The following is a 23,186-nucleotide window of genomic DNA, read 5'->3' as shown; positions in this document are numbered from 1 at the left end:
CTTATGTATTGTAAGGCTTATCCTCTTCCGCCAGGAGGTGGCGACAACTGCACGTTTAAAAAACGTGAAACAAGAGTCTTTATTAATTGAGACACTGACTCCTTAATTAAAAAAAAATGTTTTAATATATCTTTTAAAAGACTTAAGCAATGGCCATTTTGTCAGAACCATTAGCAAATTACGTTGTTTTGTTTAGATTTCTAGTCTTTTTTTTTCTTCAAAATCAGGAAAATCATGAGAGAATCGTGATTTCCAATTTATTGTGATTTTTAATTAATCCAGAATCATGCAGCTTTAGTTTACATATTTATGACTGCATATAATTCATTAAAATAGAAACTAAATTTCATAAAGTACAATGTAAAAGGTTATTATTGTGTACATAAATATAAAAATGCCTACATGTCATAATGCATAGTCAGTCGCTTTAAGCGCGTTGTTTTTTTTTTTGGTTTCACTTTCGCTTTTGCAAACGACCACGTTCAGCAAGGAGGGGAGAGGATGTAAAGGGGGTGCATAGTAACTCATTTGGGGATGGGGGGTGGCATCGCCTGTGAATGCCCCCCTTCGCGCCTACTCTGCTCCAGTCTTTGTTCCTGCAAATTTCACTGTGTAAACAGCGAATCCGCCATGGCACAAGCGCAACTGGCTCTTAAAGGGAATGGAAGATGACACTGTTTAATGCATGTTACGTCCAAAACACACCCATGACCCCATGATTAAGAGAATAGGGACCAGGCGAACCAACCATTTTTCCCGTCTTTAAACTAGCAAAAGTGGATTCGGACATACCTGTGCTGTGCACTTTAGATCATGTGCTTAGATCATTAAAACAGGGCCCTCTGACTTGGAAAATATTGCCTAAGTCAACTTGGAAGAAATACAGATGTGACAAAATATTTGATCCTGGGGCCGCAGACTGCATCATAATCAAACAACGAAAGAAAAAGAGAAAATCACTCACTGCTCTTGACTGAATAAGTTTAGAAACTTTAACAAGAATCATCTATATTTAAAGTATTAGTGTTTTATTTTTACATTTATTACTTCATTAAACGTTTGTAGTAGGCTATTTCTTTAGCAGCCTTTACTATATACAGACCTATCTGAAAAACTTATAAAACAATTTTTATTGTATTTTGAGTGCATTGTGGTGGCAAAAAACACTGGTAAAAAGTGGATGAAGTAGGGTAAAAGCCATGAAATAAGATACAAATAATTTATTGTTGTGCCTCTGGATGTCCAATGGGACTCCAAATAATTTTTATAGAATACTGTCGGCAAAGACGCCATTTGAAGCTAAACGCAGACGTTTAAATAAACAGGTTAATGGACGAAACCTGTTATTATCACACTTCTTTTAAAACATAAATGTGATTTAAACAATGGTCTACATAATATTCACATATGCAGTTCATAGGGGACATATTATAATTGCCCTGCAGCATGAAATACTATTTAGACCTGTAACATTTCACATTTATCAACTATAAATGCATACAAAATGAAACAGTTGTGAGTTGGCTGTGAGTTATAGAAAGAATGTAGGGCTCATTTCCATCGAAAAAAAAATATTAAAATGCCATCTACCCTGTCTACGGACTAACCAATCATCAAATAAAACCTAAAACACATACAGACACAGAAATAAGAGGTGCATTTTGTGCTCCTTAGCACAAATAATATCCTGCTCTATAATCTTTCACATTCTAAAAGCTGTTTCACTCTGAAATATGTCACAATACATAAATCAAATCAGTCATAACTTCTGTTACATGACTTTAAGTTTGCTGAGCAGGACACTAATTCAAACCCAACACTAACTACAGTACATAATTTTGAAGATAAGATATGTTTGTGTTTAATTAAGACACTTCAGGGTTATAAATCTATACCATCAATAGGAAATGATATTTTAAAGCAGTGGTTCTCAAACTTTTTACAGCTGCGTACCCCCTGGGGCATTTAACATTTTTCTGGGTACCCCCACTTAGACTGCAGTCACACTTTTTCCATTAAAATATAAAAGTTCCCCCTTCAAACTGACTTACACGTGATTTTTTTTTTACCTTTTATATAGGTATCTTTTATGTCATATTAGGGTTGGGCGATGTTGACCAATTTGGCATCATACGATGTCTAATGTGAAACATCGCAATGGACGATGGCATCGTCTGCAGCAGGCGGCGGGGCAGAGGTCAGGGTTGGTTGTTGTTAAATAATTAATTCATAACGAATTAATTAAATGTAGCCTACCGTTTCCACCAGTGCTTTATTTGAGCCAGATTTTTAAAGATCCGGCGTTAACAAGTGCATTAGATCGTGACAGTGCGTCCGTGCATACCAGACAGGACAAGCGCGGGTTTATGTAGATGTATTTGGAGGATGTGTGTTGGTCCTTAACTTATTTTCGACCAGTCAGCTTTTTTAAGTTCAAAATCGCTCTCATTGATTGCTTACTGCTTAACCCACTCTCTCCAAACGCATTTAATGAGCAGCGGAATGTTTAGAGAGAAAGTGTAATATCAGAAATAATACCAAATCAAGCGAAATATTGTGTTTTATAAACACTGTAAACATAGCTATCAGTTAATTACCCTGACTTCAAAACGAATCATTTAAATGTAACGGTATTCAGAACAGAACAGGAATGAAACTAAATAAAGTTAAGAAACCAAAACAAAGCGAAACTAAAAATAGCAGGCGTTGGGCTCACGTACCTCTGTAATTCGGGACAAATCCAAGTGTTCCCATATTCCCAATGTATTTGAATGATAAACTGTTATTTATAATGTATACTAGGCTTTGTACTGTAGGTTCGTATTTCGATGGAAAAAATATATTCTCTTGTTTTTTATTCCAAGCTCTGTTCGTTATGGTAAAACCATGAAAAAGGCATATTTGGTGTAGTTTATTTAATCTAATTTAATTTAAATTATTTTGATTTTTTTCTGCAGCTTTTGTATGCCTCATTTATTAATGTAAACGAACTAGTTCGTGTAATTTGCTTGGAGTTCACTGTAATTTGTATTATGATCGCTAACAACATCCTTGTTATTATTTCCTCATAATAATAATAACAACAATAATAAAATGAGTAAAGATGCAGAAATTGAAAGCTATTTTGGCTATATAGTGTGATTAAGTGTGTGCTTTTTACGAGCGGGTTGCTGCTGCGGCGGGGCGGGGCGGGGCGGTGCGGGGCGTTGCGGGGCGGGGCGGAGCATTGATGATGGCATCGTCTATCGACCCGACCCTATGTCATATACTTAACAGTCTATTAAGTGTGTTATTAATATGTGACCGGACCACAGAACCAGTCTTGCATGGGTCAAAATTATCAATTTTTCTTTTATGCCAAAAGTCATTAGGATATTAAGTAAAGATCTTGTTCCATGAAGATATTTTATAAATTTACTAGGGCTGTCGCGATAACCGCAATATCGCAAGACCGCGCTATTGACGTGCATAACCGCAGAGGAATGCAACAACCGCAGCAACCGCGATATTTGCCTGTTTTATTTTTTCCGAAGGATGTGAAGGATGTGCCCTTCTCACTTAATGCCTGTGTGCTAAATATTAAATTAGTAATAAGTTAGTAATGATAACAATGTGTTTATTATGAGGCTCAGTAAATATGCACTTAACAGCCTAAACAGACAGCGAATGAGAGAGAGATCGACTGAGCTTGTGCGATTACCTGCATCTGTCTTTCAGATCGAGTCAGGTATGTATGTGAAACTAGCTTGTCATGTCCAAGGAAAGTGAAATCTCTGTCTTAGCATCGACGCTCTGCTGGTCAGTTGAGCCTTTAAAAGTGGCGATTAAAGTTAAAATGATTTCAATGTTTCATTACGTCTCTCTTTGAATAAATAAGCGTTTTTGAAGGTGTAGTTGAATGAACGGTTTAAAGACTTACTCAAAGATAGTCTCTTGCCTCCATCTTGTGGCGTAACAATGAAACTGCAATGACTGACAGCTCGCCTAGAACACGCAGGGGAAATACTGACAGAAAGTCTCTTGTTCCGTCAGACTCGAGGGTGCACGCTAACTGTTATATATACGAATATTTCAGATGCAACGCCTCTAAGTATGTCTGACATTTTTCTTCAAAATTTGCATTTCTTTCTGGCTAGGTTTCTATGTAAGTACTGTTTACTTCACTTCATGTATCAACGCGTTTTGGTTTCGGTTTATTGATTTCTGAATATGACCTTACATTGTAACAGCCTACACACAATTATATATATATATATATATATATATATATATATATATATATATATATATTTTTTTTTTTTTTTTTTTGGCGGTAATACCGCATATCGCGCTACTGAGCCACTCAGAATTACCGCAAGGGAAATTCCTTAACTGCGACAGCCCTAAAATTTACAACTGTATATCAAAACTTAATTTCTGATTAGTGACATGCATTGCTAAGAACTACACTTTCAACTTTAAAGGTGATTTTCTCAATATTTTGATTTGTTTACACCCTCAGATTCCAGATTTTCAAATAGCTGTATTTCAGCCAAATATTGTCCTATTCTAACAAACCATACATCAATGGAAAGCTTTATTTATTCAGCTTTCAGATAATGTATAAATCTCGATTTCAAAAAATTAATCTTACTGGTTTTGTGGTCCAGGGTCACATATACTAAAAAAAAAAAACAATAAATGATGAAAAAATTAAGTGATTAGATTTAAAACTAAAATCGCTGGTAGGTGGCAGCAAGTCACTGTCTTAATGAATGAGGCATGGCATCTTTCATTCATTCAGTAAGGAAGCAAATGGCTGTAGTTCACTGACTCTCCGAATTGTTTAAAGCTGCAGATTTCTTTATTAAAAAAACACCGCTTTTGCTTGTAGATGCACACAAGTTCTGTTGTGCATTTTCATTGTTAAATATATAACAAACTAAATTGACAATATTGTGTTTAAAATGTAGGCTACATTAAAATCCAAAATGTTTACTTAATATTACCTTTTTGTTGAACTGTTATATAAAATCAACATTTGCAATCATTTGGATATTCAGAGAAAACATCCGTGAAATTATGCGTTCTTGCTCATATTTTAAACATTAAAGGTCCCATATTGTACACATTTCTGGAGGTTTATTTTAGTTGTTGATGTCCTTAAGAATATATATTTGCGGTATAATATATTTTTACAGCTCCTTTTTTAGGAGCTCTGTCAAGAACAGGTCAATTTTGACCCATCTTATTAATATTCATGAGCCTCTCTTCTGATTGGCCTGTTGTTTTCTGAGTGTCGCGCGGCCAAGCCAACCACAAGTAACTACGGTCATGTATGCTGTATCCTAGCCTAGAGCCGAGCCTGCTGTGGCTTGGTGATACTGATCAGGATATTTCAGAATGATCATTAATGTTTCTTTCTTTTTCAAACACCGAATGCAGTAAGCTATGTAACTGTTGCTTTAGTACAGCCCCTTTTCACAATGCGCGCTGATTCTGGAAAATTACAAGAATGAGCGCTGTGTGATCAAAAGCCAGCAGAACCAAATGCCATAAAGGCAGTGTTGTAGTGATGATGCACGTTACCCTACACTCTTCACGATGAAAAATACATGCAAAGTGTAATGAAGCAGCGATCAGGGAGCTCTTCACTATCAGCACTGAAGCACAGATTGTTCAGGTTATTTTATGTTTTGTGTAATTTAACGTTACGCGTTGCATTACATTTCACATCCAAATGTTACAGTACATGGGTTGTGTGTAAAGCACACACAGATTCCAGAAAACAACTGCAAATGAACCAAATTAAACAATTCCGGAACAAATCGTGGGACAAATTATCCATGTATTTTCCGTAATGGCTGTGTGAAAGAGGCTGAAGTCGACGTGCCAGTGGTCTCTTATATTAATGTTGTTCGGAAGCCTGTGCAATGATGTAGTTTCCTGACATCTATCGACTGAACAGGGTTTTCTCGACTTGTTTTCGTGTTGTTGTTGCTCAACAATGGAATGGACACGATGTTGTCTTTGGGTTTCACAAAAGGAGGGTGGGACAGTGGTTGGTGCTCGGGGTGGTGACTGAAGGCGGTGACTGAGTAGATCGGACGTCACATTTTTACGGAAGTCACAGTGGCTTGTGAAAAGGAACAGCTACTTTAAGCAGGCTGTGTGCAGTTTACTGTGGGTTGACTGTTTTGAAACGTATATGGTAGTTACATAACCCCTAGACCTCGGTTATCATGAAAAAAGCCAGGAAATTTTGATTTTGACAATATGGGACCTTTAAAAATAACTCGCACAGGGCATGTTACTGTATCAAAGAGAGTTTCTTAAATCGATCTTTATGTACAGTTTGTGTCAACATTTGTTTTTTGCTATTAAGTGCATTAGGCAAGTTAGGCATTAACATTTTTGGTTTACATGGTCAGCTATTTGCAAATCTTTAGCTTAACTCACATATTCACTCTTATTGCTGAGAGGAGACTGTGCTGTTCCATTTGTGGTGGTCTCAGGTCCTGGCTGTTCTTGGGAGGCCTTTTCATCCTTCACTGGTGTACATTTTTCTCCAGGCAGGGCAACCTCTCCTACTCCTAAGGATTCCTCCTTGAAGGATTTAACAAACTGAGCCATAGCTTTCAACTCCACCTCAGACAGGCTGTGGCAGTTTGCAGGATCGTGATCGTAGGAAGGCAGCTGTCTTATCAGTTGCTTGTGGCGATATAGTGATCCTGCTGTGCCAGCCACAGGTTGCCTTTCTTCAGGGAGAAGCTCCATGTACTGCATCGCCTGACAGATAGACAAACAAAATTATGTATCAGCAACCTGGTTTATACATATGTATTGGTGCATAACATTTACAAGTATGCAGAAACGTACAATTTACATAAACTGAAACACATAAACAGTTTCACATATTTACAGCTAAAAGCAAGGAAAATATTTACAGTTTTTTAAATCATAAAGATATTTGTATACAGATGCACTTTTATCAATAAATGATTTAGATGATTAGATCCTCTACAAAACCTAAGCATAACCATTATAAAGAATATAAAAAGAATATTTAAAATGTAATAGGCAGATATGTGAAGAAATTTTTTCTTCTTAGTAATTAATAGCATTAAAAGATTTTTTTGACTCACTAACCTCACAGGTTAAACCAAACAATAAGCTTTTCTTTTTCTTTAAAGAAATAAATGACAATAACAATGCTAGACTTCTTATCCCTTACGAAAAATAAATGTATTCAAGTTTGCTATTAGTAAAGTTCTTTTAAACTATAAAATAGGAAAGTATACTGTCAGTCTACTTTTTATGTGCTTCTCAGAAATGTGCTTTATATACTTTGACATTTAAGTATACTTTACTTACACTTTCGAAATATATTTGAGCTATACTTGAGCTCTGAGAATCTGTGTTTTTACTGTTATACACTAGGGGCGCTATTACACATCTTCTGAACAGAATTTACAAAACACAGGTGAAGAAGAAACCGAAACAACAGATGCTTCCACATGTAATCTAACACAATCATCAGACATAAAACAGCATCAAAACCATAGATATGTAAACTGTGTAACGTTATGGGAAAAAAATGACCCATGAAGAGGAAATAATGACTGTCAAGCTTTGAGGTGTTGATTGACTACATCTACTTTTTAATTATCATCAGTAGTCTTTCTTTTTGCTCTGTGTTCAAAATGTTGTTTATTTATTTTTTATGAAACTTCCCACTTTCAAGTGAAGCTAGAATAAAATGTTTTTGTTTGCAAGCAGATCCACTGTTCTTTCTTTTGATGTTGTGTATGTTCAGATATTCATATAACAAAATATACTGTATACAAATTAATACCTAAATAGGGACATAGTAGTATACTTAAAGTATGTTGTAAAGAAAACTTAAAGGTATACTTGTAGTAAACTAGTAGTTTACTGAGACTATACTTCAAAGTGTCCTAAATATGCATTAAAAGTATTTAATTAGTAAACTATCAGTATACCTATACGTTCACTTTTAGTATACTTGCAGTACAAACTGAAAACATAGATGTTAATTAGTTGTGTACTCAAAGTTTACTACTGTTATACTTATATACTAGAAAGTGGGCCAATTTAGTCCCAAGGAGTATTGAATAGTACACTTAAAAGTATACTACTAGAACACTGATATTTGTAGACTTACTACATAAAGTATACTTAAAAATATACTTTAACTTTACTTAAGTATACATTATGAAATAAACTTATGTATACTCATATACTTATGTATATGAAAGTATACTTCTTTTTAGTTAGGGTTCTTTAGAGAGAATTATCAAAAGATCCATGATTAATATCTTGAGTGCCAAGATTGTCCAGAGAATATTATAGGGCACCATGTGAAGATTATTTATTTCCCCAAAATAAAATATAGTCATGAAAATTCCAACCATTTTTAACAAACAGTGTGTGCTATGTGTGACTGTGGCTAAGGTCCTGGATATAAAGTCAATGCAGGAAATTCTGAGCCAATGATGCTTTCAGGAAGCCTATTCCGCTAAATGATCACGACTGTACTTGGCCAAATATACATGGCTCTATGAAAAAAATTAAAATGAAAAAAGTAAAAACAGACTTGGCAAGATGGGAAGTACTACCTCTCTCTATGTTTGGTAGGGTAGAAACGTTCAAAATGAATCCGTTTACCCAGACCTCTTTTCCTATTTCAGTCTTTTTCAGTGTGAGTTCCGGACTCCGCATTTAGTAGATACAATTTTTTTTTGGCACGATAAAAGATCAAGAATATTACAAAAAGCAGTTATGCCAAATAAAAACAAGGGTGGTTTAAGTCTCCCCAGCCCATTATTGGGCTGCTCAGGGCTACAGCTGCTTGGAATAGAAACAATAAGGAGGTAGAATAGGTTCATACAAAATCCAAATTGTATTTGATAGTTTTGCCATTTATGGACTTGCATGCACAGAAAAAGTTAGGAAAGTAAATATATTCTTAAGATTTGGTCCACAATACAAAAAAGATGAAACAAGTAGTAAATATGACGTGCACTACACATTATGATATGTCAATATAGTGGTTTTAGTAGATAGGAAGATCTCTAAAGATATCTACCCTTAACAAAAATAATCATACTTTAAGTTTATTTTTTAAGTGTACGTAAGTAAAGTTCAAGTATATTTTTAAGTATACTTTATGTAGTAAGTATACAAATATCAGTGTACTAGTAGTATACTTTTAAGTGTACTACTTCAATACGCATTGGGACTAAATTGGCCCACTTTCTAGTATATAAAAGTATACTTTTAAGTATAACAGTAGTAAACTTTGAGTACACAACTAATTAACATCTATGTTTTCAGTTTGTATTGCAAGTATACTAAAAGTAAACATATGTATACTGATAGTTCACTAATTAAATAGTTTTTATGCATTTTTAGTTCACATTGAAGTATAGTCTCAGTAAAATACTTGTTTAGTAATTTTATACTGCAAGTAGTATACTTGTAAGTTCTTTAAATATACTACTATGTCCCTATTTAGGTATTCTATGTCTGAACATACAAAACATCAAAAGAACAGGGTATCTGCTTGTAAACAAAACATTTTATTCTAGCTTCATGCATTCTTTTATAAACACTTGAATGTGAGTTAATTTCAAATAATAAATAAATAAATAAACAACATTCTGAACAAAAAGCTTAAAAAAAAAAACTATTGATGATAATCAAAACGTAGATGGAGTTGATCAACACCCAAAGCTTGACAGTCATTATTACCTCTTCATGGGTCGACATTTTATTCCATAATGTTACACAGTTTTCCATATCTATGGTTTTGATGCTGTTTTATGTCTGATGATTGTGTTAGATTACATGTGGAAGCATCTGTTGTTTCGGTTTCTTCTTCACTTGTGTTTTGGAAATTCCGTCCAGAAGATGTGTAATAGTGCCCCTAGTGGATAACAATGAAAAAAAACTGATTTAAATATACTTAGAATATACTCAAATATACTTAGACTTTTTCTAAGTATAAGTCAAGTATACTTAAAGGTCATTTTAAGTATATCTCTGAGAAGTATATAAAGCACATTTCGGAAAAGTACATAACAGTAGACTGACAGTATACATTCCTGTTTTTTTGTTTAAAATTAGTATACTAATAGCACACTTGAATAAACTTCTTTTTCGTAAGGGTATGTGAATGTCTCAGGATTATTTGTTTGTTCAGTGCAATTCACTTTAAGCTTTGAAAACAGACTTTTAATAGAAAGATATGGACCCGACAACACTGTGGCAACATCTAAGCATGTTCAATTCAACATCTAATCTGTAATAAGTGATTTTTCTGATACGTGACAAAATCAAATTCACATTACATGTTTCTCTTATGTAGCATGAAAATCATCATCAAATTAGGATTAAATTATAAACAGAAAGCGAACAAAGAACAAAGCCCTTAATATTTATATTCATATACAGTATCATGAAATACCTGTCCACGATCGCAGGGGTTTCGTGCCCTTCATATTTATATTCATATACAGTATCATGAAATACCTGTCCACGATCGCAGGGGTTTCGTGCCCTTCATATTTATATTCATACAGTATCATGAAATACCTTGCCACGATAGGTTTTGAAATGCCCGCTCAAAAAAACTGATTTACTGCGCATGACCGGTGACCTCTCTTAATAATTTTTTTTTTTTGAAAGGGGCGTTTTCCCAACGCCCCCAGAAACGCCCATTTTAAGTCGTGGTAATGAAACCCCTGGAATTTAGTGAATGCCGTGAGGGCAGATGTCAAGTTGCAATTTTGAGATCATTGCATTTATGTGGTCAACAGATACTATGTGTTACAATCAGTCTAGTCTATAAAGGTGCTTTAAAAGGTTCTTCACAGCGATGCCATAGAGGAACCATTTTTGGTTCCACAAAGAATCAAAAAGAACCTTTTGTTCTTTATGGAACCATTTAGACAAAAAGGTTTCTCTATGGCATCGTGAAGCACCTTTATTTCTAAGCGTGTAGGATATGGCAAGTCACATTAAAGGGGTTCTCAACTGCATCCTTTTTTAAATAATGGTTCCTAAGGTTTACTTATAATGTTACTAGGCTTTTTACAACCTAAAAGTCATAATTTAGAAATAAAAGGCAATTTTCTACCCTGATTTTAGCTCTCTGATTTAGACTAGATTTTTAAAGTCTCCTTTTAAGCATAAACACCCACTACGATTGAGTTTCCACGCATTTTCATATGAAAAGTATGTGGATTAAATAAGTACATGTGGAAGTTGTGCTGCATTTTTACTGTTAAAGCTTCCACAATTAATTACTCACGTAAACAATTGATTATATTATTATATACAGGTTTCTATTTATTATATACAGCATTTTATTTAAATCTACTTACACTGCAACACTTTCATGCAGCTATGGAGTGCAGGGTGTCAAAGGTTTGGGGAACCAAATATATATAATATTAACTTAGTTTATTTAAGACCAAATATTCAAGCTCTAATTTATGAGGTTATTAACTGTCATAATAATAACAACATAAATTTGCACAGATTCACCATGCAATTAGACTTTATATGTTGATAACGACCAGATATCAGCTTATTCAATACAGGTTTACATGCAAATTTGTATTTAAACCATTTTTTTTTTAAATAACCAGGTCACATTATATAATAAATATTACATGAGCCCTAAAACTTGCTCTATGGCAAAGGGAGTATGCATAACAGACACACTGTAACAGTATAACTTTGTGTAAAGCTGCTGTGGGAAGTTTTGGGGGTAACGCATTACAAGTAAGGCGATTTACATAATCAGATTACTTTTTTCAAGCAACTAGTAAAGTAACGCATTACTTTTTCATTTACAAGAAAATATCTGAGTTACTTTTTCAAAAATTCCCATTTTATTAACCAATGTCTTTGCTTCTGACCTTTGTTGATCCAATTCAGCCATACTAAGTAAGCAAAATTTACTTTAGATTAACTAACAGATTAACTAACAGTTCTGTTTCTTTCTTTTTTTTTTTATTGCTGAAGTGTGTTGAACTTCCTATTCTTACAGTTCTCTATACAGATGTGAAATTACTTTTCCTTCAGCTTTTAGCTTATTCCATTCACTTTTTGGTGTAAAAGCGCTTTTACATTTGCTAAAATCTAACTTTTTATATTAAAAACAAACAAGCAAGCCCTGCCCAGATTAAAAAAGTAACGCAAATGTAATGTAATGCATTACTTTCCATAAACAGTAACTAAGTAAGGTAATTAGTTACTTTTTTAGGGAGTAACACAATATTGCAATGCATTACTTTTAAAAGTAACTTTCCCTACTGAAAAAAGTGCTTTATACAAATATATAATATATATATAATATATACTAAATGTACCCTGCAGAAAAGGCATATACAGTGGCTGAACAAATCGGAAGAATTTGTTTTGGAATTAATAGAATAGATTGGTGAATGATTTGGGTAATTGATCAATAGAACTGGTGAATGGATTCAGAAGAATTAAGTCAGAGATTAATCAAAATCCTCATCATTTTTTTGCTTATTCAAGTCAAACGTTACACTGCAAAACATGCTTTTCTTTCGTTTGTCTTGTTTCCAGCCAAAATATCTAAACATTAAAAAAGGGGGATTTTCTAGACAAGTAAATATTAATTCTTGTAATCAGAATTAAAAGAGTTTTCACTTAGAACAAGCTAAATTATCTGCCAATGGGGTGAAAAAAAAAAATCTTATTTCAAACAGAAAACAAGATTACTTTTCTTACCTCATTGGCAGATTATTTTGCTTGTTTTAAGCAAAAATGCACTTAATTTTGACTTGTTTTTTTTTTTTCTGAAAAAAAGACAATTTTCTCATCTAGAAAATCCTTCTTGATTTAAGAAGTTATTTTGGCTGGAAACAAGACACAAAATCTAAGTAAGAAAAGCATTTTTTTTTTTTTTTTTTTTTTTTGCAGTGTAGAAATTCCTCCAGCAACTAGCTAAGAACAAGGCTTTTTGTTCAAAGCTCGATTTTTAATAAAAAAAACAGGGGTGTATAGAAGGCTGAAGAGAAACCTGAGAAGAACAACAAAAGATGAAAGGGCTTTAGCAGGCACAGAGGCGGCATGATTCCTGGCAGCTGATTGTGGATAAAGCACAGGGCTTATTTCCAGAGTCCTGTCCTACAGCATATGTGTGCAAAACCTCCCTGCTGAAAATAGACAACTAAATATGAACTTTGTTTTACAAAGGCAAACCCTGTGAGCTGCTGTGCTCCCTGGAGGTGGTGGCAGCAGCCAGCGCATTCTGCTATCAAAATAAACAGCACAAATCCCCAGGATAGGAAAGCATCTTTCATTCCACCCTCCTACCTTGCGATAAAATGATCCCCGCAAATTTATGAGATCAGTGAGACAAATTTATTTGCAGCTTTTCCATTAAGTCAAATGTAAGGTATGTGCCAGACGACATGATTAAGCGAGGACGTTCCATACCTTTAGCTCATAGAGAGGGCTATTTTTAACTTGCAAGTGTTGCGTTTCACCAAACACCAGCCAAATGCCTGTCTGACCTGTAAAACATAGCAGACTGAAAATAGTAAAAAAAAAAAATACTTTAAAAAATAGTTTTGCCGGAACATTCAGTGACGTCACTAAACGTTGATGCCACAACTACCTGTATAAGAACATCATTTACGTGTTTCGGCATGAACCTAACTACAGTCTAGGACACAGGTTTTCAAACCCTGGGTCAAAAATAGGTCGCAGGATGATAGAAAATGTAGCCTACATAAAAAGTTACATAAAGATTTGTTGTCATAAGTAAAATACAATCATAGTCTATATACGAAAGGTATAATATGCAAAATATATCTGACTTAAATAATTAAAAGATTTAAAACAATGTGAGGTGCGGCGCTCCGCAAACAAGTTTATGGAAAGGAAACGGAAAACCAAGATGACAGAATGTGCATCCTGTTGCTTTATTTTACAAAAGCACAAATGTTCTGTTTTTACTGTGAGTGTGCAAGTTAAATAGTCTGTAGCCTATTTAACTGGTCCACTCTGCTCTTATGCCAAGCACATTTTTGCTCATGTGGAGGATGATTTTACATTATAAATACAGTATGCATTATAAATGATAGTTTATTATTCAAATACATTACGAATATGAAAACATTTGAATTTGTGCCGAATTATAGACTTACGTGAGCCCAACGCCTGGTACTTTCAGTTGCGCTTTGTTTTAGGTTTTTTAGCTTTATATATTTTTATTCTTGTTCTGTTCTGAATACCGTTACATTTAAATGATTTGTTTCATTATAGGCCTAGTGTTTATAATGTTAATACATTATAATATTTCACTTGATTTGGTATCATTTCTGCTCCTGTTATTACACTCAACTAAATATGTTTTGTGAGCAGTGCACGGAGAAATGGGGTTAAGCAGTAAGCACCAATCAATGAGAGAAATTTTGAACTTTAAAAAAAGCTGCTTGGTCAAAAATATGTTGAGGACCAATACATAACCTCAAAATATACCTACGTAAACCAGCGCTTGCTCTGTCTCGTATGTAGGGCTGCAACTAACGATTATTTTGATAATCGATTAGTTGGCCGATTAATTTTTCGATTAATCGATTCATTGGCTTAAAAATTCCAATTATTTATTTATTTTTTAAATCACACTATTCCACATTCTGAATGCTATGAAAACACAGTGCTTAACAATTTACAACAATTCACCTGTTGTAATAAAGAGAAAGGACAAAGCTGAAGCTGGCCCAAAGCCCCAGCTAAAGTAATTAGACCTACCATGAATGTGGAGGGGAAAAGGAAGGAGATATTCATATTATTTATTAATAAACTAGTATTTTCTGAGTGCATCTTTCTGGATTAGGCCTATAGCTAATAAAAGAGTTTTGTTTTCGATTTGAATTATTTCGTTTTATAGTAGTGAAGTAATAATTTAAAGTAAATTTATTACTCTTATATTTATGAGCAAAAATGAAGTTTCACATAGCACTTGCACCTCCATGTCCTGCAAAGCTTTCACTCTCTGCACCAACTATTGGATATGCGCCTATTAGTAGCCTACACATTTATCTAGGTTAAACGATTAAACTAATATTGTGATATGCTTAATTTTTTTTTTTTTTTTTTAAATATCTAAGGATTTTAATATAAATCGTGATGATTTGAGAAGGCTAAACTGATCTATCTGCCGCCGGCCGCTTTGTCGTTACTTTAAAAAACAAAAACTTGAATTTCACAAATAAAACATGTTCCAAATATATTTCTAAATTAACTTTATAAACTAAAGAAACGAAAATAAATGTAATTACTTTGCTATTAAAAACAGCAGCTGTGCAATGAGGAAGAGAAAGAGAACTCGGGCCAGTAATTCTGATGCGCTGTAGAGGTTGTAGGAATTTTTGCAACGAATGTTTGTTTAATAGCCTATTTAACACTTATTTAGGCTACTTTCTTATTTAAATTTATTATTTAGTTGATTTATTTTAGTGTTTTGTAGACTGCTTGTTCACCGACAGAAATTGCAAAACACGCACGTTCGTGAATAATGTTTGAGCCTCATTTATTTATATAGGATAAAACACCGAACCACCGGCGGTGGTTAAAATCTGCCACCGTCACAGCCCTACTGTTCATACCCTCCATAAATACGCGCACTACATGTTGTATTTAAATCTAAATTTAACATTCAACGACAGATGTTTCAGCACAATGAATGTTTTTGCGCTGAGTTGAGTATCAATTGTCTCCCTTTCTGTGTTCTGTGTTCCGGCTGTCTTACACGCTCATTCAGTAAAGATTTAAACTTACAGACTGCCAGAATGGATTTTTAAATGGTAGTGATGCTCCGATCGATCGGCAACCGATCATGATCGGCCGATTTTGGCTAAAAATAGCTTGATCGGCGAACCCCAAAAGCGCCGATCAAAAAAGCCGTTCACTTGACGTAAATTACTCGCGCAACTTTTTTCACAAGTGCATGCACGGCGCACAGGTAAACAACAGCAGAACGGAGCTTACCAGTGGCAACATGCAACATGAGTACTAAATTCTTTATTAGTTTTGTAAGGGTAGTCTTGTTATTGGGCATGTGACTAAGTTGTACGTGTACAGAGCGCTGACTGTAGTTTTGCCGGAGAAGTTAAACTATAGGCTACTTTCGGTTTCATTCTGAGTGGTGAATGTGCGTTCTTGAATGTAAATGAATGTATCTTTCTATACCCGTCATATTGCAATAATGTTACCGCTGTATGTCTGATTGTTGTCATCAGTTCATGTTGTAGTTCAGTCCATATAGAATGAAGAGAAACGTTGCGCGTGTAATTCGCGTGCGTATGTTTAGCGCCATTTTATCGCTTCGTAATTCTATATAGATGTTACTGAGGTGAATGTTTATGTTTCCTATATACAGACAGATTATGATATATCATATTTAATTCAGCCTAAACCACAGTTTACCTCCTTTATCCTAATGACTGCAATGCTGGATCATATAATCCTTACATCATCTTAAAAAGCAGCTACAAATAACAAGCAAAGAACATTTACAATATCAAAGAACATAGCCTAGTGCGAGGTGCACTTTAATATAAATAAATCTCTTCCCCATGCGGCGCGTTAAGGCAACGTGGCCACTCAATGCGTTTGTTAATGTCACGACAAGTTTCTGAAGCATCCTAGAACGGATAATAATAATAACCGTCTAGCTATCGTCAAACCCTGGTGAAAAAAACAGCATATGCTGCTTAGGTGTGTTTTGGTGCTGGGATGCTGGTTTTAGCTGGTCCTTTGCTGGTTCATGCTGGTTCTTTGGCTGGTTAATGCTGGTCCTTCACCAGCAACATGACCAGCATAAACCAGCAAAGGACCAGCATAAACCACCATAAACCAGCATCCCAGCACCAAAACATACCTAAGCAGCATATGCTGTTTTTTTTTTTTTTTTTTCAGCAGAGAAGGCATCAGCAACTGGCGATTGTCGATACACAATACTATCGTCTCCAACCCTAACTTGGTGGTTCTTCAAGATCTTGACTGTAGCCTATTTCTAGATTTTTTTTTTTCAACATAGTTAATTTAGAGTCAGTTTCATTTCTACAAATGGTGCAAACTTTGCTAGATTACAGATCAAAGATTCCCATTCTCCTGCCATTCTGTGATCGGCAGTGATCGGCAATCGGCAGATCATGATCTTTGTGATCGGTAATCGGTGATCGGCCCCAAAAATGCTGATCGGAGCATCTCTATTAAATGGAAATTCTCGAGTGAATTTGTGACATTTACAGATAAGGATATGACCGCAAACTGAAAGTTATGCTGAGGACGCAAACGGATCTCAAAGCGCCTCACAGGGCAAGCCATCACTCTATTAGTTTTAAATAAGGAATTCTCATGTTTTGAGCAGCTTGGATCACGTAACTCTCCTGCAGCATCTCAGTCTGTTTCCTCCACTATTTTTAGATGCATTTTGTCTATAGAAATGCGTCATTCAGTGCTGTTATTTGACGTGATCCTCTGAAGTTGTACACTGTGGGCGGACCCGATTCATCAATAATGAGAATCGTTGTCGACAAATTTCATTATCGATAATAATCGATTTTATTGATTAGTTGTTGCAGCCCTACTCGTATGCACGCATGTACTGTCACGATCTAATGCACTTATTAATGCCGGACCTCTAAAAACAAATACCGGAAGGCAAAAATACAAAATCTTTCTTTTTCCAGAACAGGATCTGGCTCAGATTAAGCACTGGGTAAAATCTAAAAGACACTGTTCAAACTCTAAACTTTAAGCAAATAAGATGGGTAATACTGTGATTTACAAACACATTACTAAAGCAGAAAAGCAATTTGCAAAGACTTCCTGCTTAGGAAGGACTAAGATGTCTCTTAAAAAATTTTTAAACTCTCTGGGATTTGAAGCTCTAAAAATTGAACAAAAACAAAGAGGCTCTGCAAGAAGAAAAGTTCAGGGAAATTTTTCTCTTCAATGCTTCCCCATCTACAAGATCCAGATTGTCATGGAACTTCTGCATCAACTTCAGAACCTTTAAATCCAAGGTTCTGAATCCATATGCATGTTCTAGACTACAAAGGTCTCACACAACCTTGTGTTAAATGGAATATAACACCTTGCAACCAGTTGGACGTTGCCACCATCTGACTCTTCGGACCATAAACATCTTGTTACCAAACCTTTTTCCAGGCACCTTGGCATTACTAATATTACATATTGTATATTGTTATTTGTTAGTATGGTTTTCTAATTTGTATGAGAGGTTGTTTAGAGTCAGGAGTTTGGACACCCCTGCTAGAAATATTACTAACTCTAGCTGGTGCCTAGGAATAAAAGGAGGAAGGAGTCATCTAAGCCTCTCATACCTCAATGTGACCAAAACTAACAATATTCCTTGTGGTGCCATCTGTGAGAGCCAATGCATTCTGGTGCTCTGTTGTGAACCTACTACAAATGCAAATGGGTTATTTTTGGTGCACTAAAAAAAGATTGCTGCATGTTTGTTTAATTTCAAATGTCAAAATCAATAACAGTATTGATAATCCCAGTGCTGAAGGTGAAATAGAAATAACTCCAGTTGCCACAATTGACAACAAATGTTATTTGAGAAGTATGTAGTTTAGTGTGGCCAGACCTTCAGTCTGATGACTTCAGTCTGAAGAGTTCAGACCAATCAAGCTTGCTGTTCAAATATGTATGTATGTGATGTATGATTTGTTAGGATAGGACAATGTTTGGCCGAGACAACTATTTGAAAATCCGGAGTGTGAAGGTGCAAAAAAATCAAAATGCTGAGAAAATCGCCTTTAAAATTGTCTTGTCATGATCGGGGCTGTGGGTCTTCCCTCAGCCTCTCGAGGTCGCTGTTCCCCTTGCACTGCACTTCCCTGATTGTTCACGTCTGTCTTGTCATTAGCACTGATTTCACTCACAGCTGTTCACTATCTGGACTATAAGAACTCTCACTTCTCACTCCTGCTTCAGGTCTGCATTGTCTTATGTCTACTGTCTGTCTGCTCTGTGTTCCTGTTTATCCTGGCCTTAGACCATGTTCCCTGTTTGGTTCATTTGAGTTTATGTTGTGTTCTGCCGTGTTGGCTTTTTGTTTAGTTTGTTATTATTTTATTAAACTATCCCTTCCCTGCACCTGGACCCAGACCCTTTCATTACTCAAATGTGACATGTCTAAATAAAGAAGGTCTGAACTCCACGGCAACATTCATTGAAAGGATATATCCTAGTGATTTTTGACATTAAATAAAAATACAATGTTATTTTGGTTATTGCTACAAATAAACCTGTGCTACTTAAGACTGGTTTTGTGTTCCAGGGTAAAGGTTGGTACCACATGCTCATGGTTAGCTAGCAAGCATTTCTTTTCATGTGTTGCCTCCAGAATCTTTTTTTTTTTGTATGTTTATTTATTGACTTATTTATTTTTTACAGAGAATGATACCAAGAAAGGCCTTTCACTATGTGGGTCATGGCTTACATATTTTATGTATGCAAATTAGGTAAAAGGGCTGGTAGAAATTTCTGTAGCTGGTTAAACACAACTTTCACTAGCTACTCACTACATGAATGTTTTACATATAAACCAGTGGTGGTTGTCTTGCACTTTACCACTACCATCTGTAGCTCGTCTTGAGTCATCAGAACTGAATTACTTTCATTTCACACTGCAGCTAGCAGCCTGACCAGAACAATAATAAACTACTAAATTATAATTCGTCATGGTATATTACAGTTTTCACCAATATTTAGCATGATTTGTGTTAGCTCTCATGGGTTCTCTTACCAGTTTCTGGGTGAGGCCTGGTGGGGCCCAGTCGTACGTAACTGTGTTGAACGTTGGGTCTTTGCGTGAGACCACTGGGTTGGTGACGATCATGCGATTGCGTTTATAGACCCTTGTGCCGTCTCCTCCCTTAACCTTAGTTGTGAGATGGGCATAGCGGGACTCTGCTAGCAATCTTCCCACCTTGCGGTCATCCTCTGTGTCGGAGTTGGATACATGCTCCTCCTGACTGCAGTGGCACTGTATGCAAGCTTTTCTGCAAAAATCAAGGTTATAGTTTATTAGGCATTGTACCAGTCAGATCTCAACTACAGAGGCTGATGGGGCAGTGTCCCACTAAAGAATCATCTACTTGAAATCAAAGACGTGTACATAAACTGAATCAATCCTACATTTGACATGTCATTTAACCAAAATCTAAACGGAGACATTTTTAGTTCGCAAGATATTGGTTTCAGTACAAGAAGTTGAAAAGATGTTCAAATAAAATATTAATCTCTCACACAAAAAAATATTTAATTTCATTTTAAATTAAGATGTACATCATTAAATGCAAAAAGTCTGGCTGTGCTTAATGGGTACATGTTTGTACTCTTTAAGCACACCCCTGTTTCCATTAAGCCCACATAATGTTTTATTAAAAAAATGTTTATTTTAAAGGAATAATTGAAAAAAAAAAAAGTTTTATTTGAAGGTAAACAGAATGCTAAAATCAAGCAAAAAGACATTTAATTGGATTATCTAGACTAGTCCACATTCATTAACACATATTAAAAAATCAAATAACAAAAACCAATAAAACATTTCATTTATGGGGATGAACACAGAACCTAGCCTCATTATGAAGCCTTTTATTAAATGGATGTCAGCTTATCTATAATACACTAAATCAATGGAAAATCAGGGCAAAAATCATGTACAGTCTGGAGAAGTTGCCAAAAGGTCAGAGCCTTTGTTATGTCTAGCTTTTGTCATCTTAAAGCCATGAAAATAAGTTATTAATCATTTTACAAGATTAACTTAAAGTGACCATCATCAGTTAATATTTAAAGTCTGTTTATGAAGTATTTACATAGAGGAAGAGCTAAAAGAGAGCTCACTGATCTGGAGCAGCAACAATTATTAATACATTTCATGTAATATTTACAGACTTTCTCAATTGATTTGACACATTTCTCCAAACTCAGGTGACTGTTCTCAAAACAGTTTCCTAAACACATTCAACGTTTTCATTAATTTCATACAAATTAAAAATCATGCAAATAATTTTTTCAAAACAATGTGCACAAAACTCTAAAATGTTTTCACAACAGTTAATGCAACCAATATCTGGAAAAAGGTTTAACACAAATCAACATTTGTTTTGCAAGTGCAGCAAATCTGTAGTGTAGATAAAATGCAATGTAATTGTCTTCCAGATGTAAAGGCATTGATGTAGTTTTTTTTTTTTCTCATGGGTGATAGCAGGTGTTGGATAACAATTTTATTTAGATTTGCACTATATATATATATATATATATATATATATATATATATATTAGGGGTGGGCATAGATTAATTTTTTTAATCTAGATTAATCTAGATTAAATTTTGGAATTAATCTAGATTAATCTAGATTAAAATGGCTAATTTGAATTCTGCTGAAGGCATTCAGAATATGTGTGCTACCCAAATAATGACTTAAAGTCTTTGAGAATGGATCATAAAGCTCATAAAGCTGTTCTATGATAATTTGTTGATGAAAATAAATTATGTTCAATTAGATGTACTTGTGTTTACTAACTAACTAACAATGAAATATTTTTTTCTCCCTATTAGATTGTGTTTTTTTTAACGTCAACACCTACCCAGCCCATTACATGTTACACCGTACTTTTATTTTGACAGGTTGCCATGAAGTTTCTGTGTCATACAGTATGATATGATGCTAGTTTTCTCAAATGAAACGGTAAAAGTGACACTCACAGCAGTTTGGGAGATTGAGTTTATCTGTTCATGTGAGATGAAAATGCCAAAAATTACCGGGAGCGTCACGTGTGTTTCAGTATGCGTGTAGTAAAGCTCGTCTCCGCAATGCATACATACAGCTAGGCAAACGGAACATATCGGATTCATATTAAAACGGTCTTTTTGCATTTCAGGTTTCACATACACTAGTCCATATCGCGATTTGAATTAAGTGACTGACCAACATTTGATTTATGAATCCAAAAAACGACGAATTTACGTGGCATTTCGCTATAGTAGATTCGGTTTTTATGAATGGAGGATGACGCGATCCCGTCTGTGTTTTGGCGGAGGAGACTTAAACGCGCGACCATATTAAACTATCAAGGTGAAAGTCATGATAGCTTGCGTAGTTTAGACCCAGCTCCCAACCCAAATTTGAGAATAGATTAACGGCGATATTTTTTTTATCGCGCGATAAGAGTTTCACGTTAACGCAGCACGTTAACGCCGATAACGGCCCACCACTAATATATATATATATATATATATATATATATATATAAATTTAGCTCAGGAACATTCATATTGCTTCTAGATGTTACTACACTTCGAGTTAAACTGTGGCAAATGATTTAGAAAGGCACACACCTCTCAGAAAAGCTCTAACAGCTGAAAATGCTAATTAGAGCAAAAACCAAGTCCTGAGGTCAAGATAACTGCCTGTAGAATAAATTTGCTTCACTATTTATTTGACTACTTTTTACTTTTACTCCTTACATTTTTACACAAATATCTGTACTTTCTAGAGGATTTTATAGACAAGTAAAAATTATTGTCTTGTTTTCAGAAAAATAAATTAAAATTAATTGAGTTTTTGCTTGAAACAAGCGAAATAATCTGCCAATTGGGTAAGAAAAATAATCTAGTTGTCTGCTTGAAATAAGATTATTTTTCTTACCAGATTGGCAGATTATTTTGCTTGTTTTAAGAAAAAAACTCACTTACTTTTGACTTATTTTTTCTGAAAACAAGACATTAATTTTTACTTGTCTGGAAAATCCTACTTGATTTGAAAATTTTTAAGATATTTTGGCTGGAACAAGATAAAAAAATCTAAGCAAGAAAAGCATTTTTTGCAGTGAACCTAGGAATCCATTTTCCGAAGGTTCACAATTACCCAGTGCTAATTATTTTAAATGTGAGATACCATAAATGTTTGAGGTGACTGTGCCAAATATTAAATTCTAACAATTAATCCAGGTGAGGCAAATCTTGGTTTATTGATGTGAATGCAATGTGTGCAAAAGCAATCACACTTCCCTAGGCGTGGGATTTCTTTAAAACATGTTAAAATACTGCATTTATACTCTTGGTAGCTTCAGAAGCTGTTAAAATGAACAAA

General features: G+C 34.8%; 1 protein-coding gene across 1 annotated transcript in view; it reads right to left on the bottom strand.

Moving 5' to 3' along the window:
• lmcd1 (LIM and cysteine-rich domains 1) overlaps window positions 1–23,186 on the bottom strand; it is a 58,290-nt gene that overhangs the window by 8,088 nt on the left and 27,016 nt on the right. The window contains exons 3-4 of the mRNA XM_073832526.1: window positions 19,835–20,090; window positions 6,439–6,768 (exon numbers count right to left, since the gene is read on the bottom strand). Coding sequence (XP_073688627.1) covers window positions 6,439–6,768; window positions 19,835–20,090 — 586 coding nt within the window. The remainder of the gene's footprint in view (window positions 1–6,438; window positions 6,769–19,834; window positions 20,091–23,186) is intronic.

This window comes from Garra rufa, unplaced genomic scaffold (assembly GCF_049309525.1).
Source record: "Garra rufa unplaced genomic scaffold, GarRuf1.0 hap1_unplaced_002, whole genome shotgun sequence".
Lineage (NCBI taxonomy): Eukaryota > Metazoa > Chordata > Actinopteri > Cypriniformes > Cyprinidae > Garra > Garra rufa.
Note: the sequence above shows the minus strand (reverse complement) of the source record. Positions and strands in the feature narration are given on the sequence as shown.